Source organism: Penaeus vannamei, chromosome 41 (assembly GCF_042767895.1).
Source record: "Penaeus vannamei isolate JL-2024 chromosome 41, ASM4276789v1, whole genome shotgun sequence".
Lineage (NCBI taxonomy): Eukaryota > Metazoa > Arthropoda > Malacostraca > Decapoda > Penaeidae > Penaeus > Penaeus vannamei.
The window spans coordinates 14,411,268-14,413,767 of NC_091589.1; the positions used below are offsets into that span (position 1 = coordinate 14,411,268).

At 48.0% G+C, this 2,500-nt stretch overlaps 1 protein-coding gene across 1 annotated transcript in view; it reads right to left on the reverse strand.

Annotated features, from left to right (window-relative positions):
- The window catches only part of LOC138860510 (uncharacterized), a 6,037-nt gene extending 5,724 nt beyond the window's left edge, over window positions 1-313 (reverse strand). Inside the window, exon 1 of the mRNA XM_070118090.1 lies at window positions 275-313. Within this exon, the coding sequence (XP_069974191.1) occupies window positions 275-313 (39 nt within the window). The remainder of the gene's footprint in view (window positions 1-274) is intronic.
- Between the last annotated feature and the right edge of the window lie 2,187 nt (window positions 314-2,500).

The window sequence follows — 2,500 nt, forward strand, 5'->3', positions numbered from 1 at the left end:
CAACCCCGGCCACTCCTTGCACACAGGGGGAGATTTGGGCAAAATAAAACAGACAGTGTGTCACAGCAAAGAATATCCATTGTAACAAATGGAATTAAAACTAAATTTTAATCTTAATCTAAATCCCTCCCCCACTCCCCCTCCCCCTTCTTCCCTCCCCCACTCCCCCTCCCTCTTCTTCCCTCCCCCACTCCACCTCCCCTCCCTCCTTCCCCCCTCTCCCGGCTTCATCCCGGCTAAGTGGCTCCGCCCCCAGCATCTGCTCTCGACTGACCAGCATCCGCCCCTTCAAGATGTCTCGTTTACTGCCCATCGTGTCATAGTGATTTTCTTATGACAGGTCTTGTCTCTTAGTCAAGTCGCTGTTTGGAGTTACCTGTCCTTGAGAAGCGCATGTGTAACGATTCTTGTTTGTATTATTTTATGTATATTCTTTTTCTGTCTTTGTAACCATTTATTTTTATCTCCTCTCTCACTCTCTTTCTCCATCTGTTTATCTACTAATCTCTCTCTCTCTTTCTCTCTTTCTCTCTCTCACTCATTCTCTCTCTTTCTCTCCCTCTCTCTCTCTTTCTCTCTTTCTCTCTCTCACTCATTCTCTCTCTTTCTCTCCCTCTCTCTCTACTTCCCTCCCTCTCTCTCTCTCTCTACCTCCCTTCCTCACTTTCTCCCTCTCTCTCTACCTCCCTCCCTCTCTCTCTCTCTACCTCCCTCCTTCTCTCTCTCTCTCTACCTCACTCCTTTCTCTCTCTACCTCCCTCCCTCTCTTTCTCCCTCTCTCTCTACCTCCGTCCCTCTCTCTCTCTCTACCTCCCTCCCTCCCTCCCTCTCTCTCTCTCTCTACCTCCCTCCCTCTCCCTCTCTCCCACACACACCTGAGTAACGAAGCAGGTACATTTCCAAGTAAACTTCTATACGACTTCCAAAGGGTCAGATGCTCCGTCTTGCCGTCTGACAATCCATCTCGTTTGTATTTCTTTTCTTTTGTAGTTTGTAAGCTCATCTCTCTGTTTGGCGCCGTGGTTGTTTGTTTGTTTGTTTGTTTGCTCTTTTGTGGTTGGTTGCTTTTGTTATTGTTTTGATTTGCGTGTTTATTTGTATTGTTTTCTTTGTTTGTTTAGTGCACATGCCGATGGTTGTTGATGTGTATCAAAGGAGGTGAGAAAGTATTGACATGAGCAATGTCTGTGATATCAGTATCGAGATTTGATACTTGAACGAGTGCTAACGGGTGCCGAGAGTGCGATACTTGGGCTTCAGAACTGCAGCGAACGGGCGGCGCTGAAGGGAATCCACTCTCCCTCTCTCTCTTTCACCCTTTAACTCTCACTCACTCTCTCTCCCTTTCTCTCTCTCTATCTATCTATCTATCTCTCCTCCCCCCCTCTCTCTCTCAGAGGACGAGGGGGCGAGCCGCGCCAATGGAGAGCATCCTTAGTGGGCGGCAAAGATGGGTGCGGGCGGCGGCGCCGAAGCCAAGTCCTCTTCAGGCGGCAATCAGATCTATAGTTTGGCAACTCATAAACTGCAAAGGAAGACCCATTACTAACAACTGAAAGCAAATGACATGAAAATAATTTCAATGTGCAATTGAATGAGTAGAGATTAAGTATTTGACATAAATGAGGTTTTTGGGAGTCGTGCGAGGGTGAGGAAATGCACGGCAGACGAACCAGAAGAGAAGGAGAAAATGTGAGGCGCACGGCAGACGAACCACAGTCGGCCGTTCCGCGTGGCGACCGTGGCGGGACTGGCCTGCGATGACTCCGCATGGCTCGGGGCTCTTTTCGGTGCACAGGTGTCTTGAGTGGTCCAAGTCTTTGCTCCAGTGGTCCAACTGGGGTCCTTTATCTGCACAGCGGTCACGGCAACAAATGAGATAGGTGTTGAGGGATCAGCAGCAGGAGCTGAGACTGGCGTGACTTGCTATGTCGGAGTTCAGCAGGTGGGCGGGCAGCGTCGATCATTCATCCCTGGGCACATTTAAGCAAGAGAGAGAGAGAGAATGAGAGAAAGAGAGTGACGGAGTGACTGTTGACTCGTCGCTTTTGCTATAGGCATCTTCGGAGACAGGGACTTGACGAGAAAACGAATTCCACCGCTGCCACCATCTGTGAGAGCCCGTGGAGGTGAGCCCTACAAGAATATTGCAAATTCTGAGCTTAAGGTTTAAGGAAGACAACCAAGATGCCTCGATTCCTGTATTTAAGGAGTAATCTTGGAGTAAGGCTCCTCCTCAAAGGAGCTCCTTGGCTTCACGTAAGGAGTCTCTGTCACTTTAAGGATGACCATAAATCGTGTGTTTAGCATGTGGAAAGTCGGCGCTGAAGGACGATAGGGTTACAGCAATACAGAGCTATTGCAGGAGAGAGGAATAAACAGATGAATTAATGATTGTGCGTTTACGTATATGAATATGTGTATGTTGGTGTATGATGATACTTATGTGAAAGGCACATGATATTATGTAAATTATCTAGAGGTATAGAGACAAAACAAG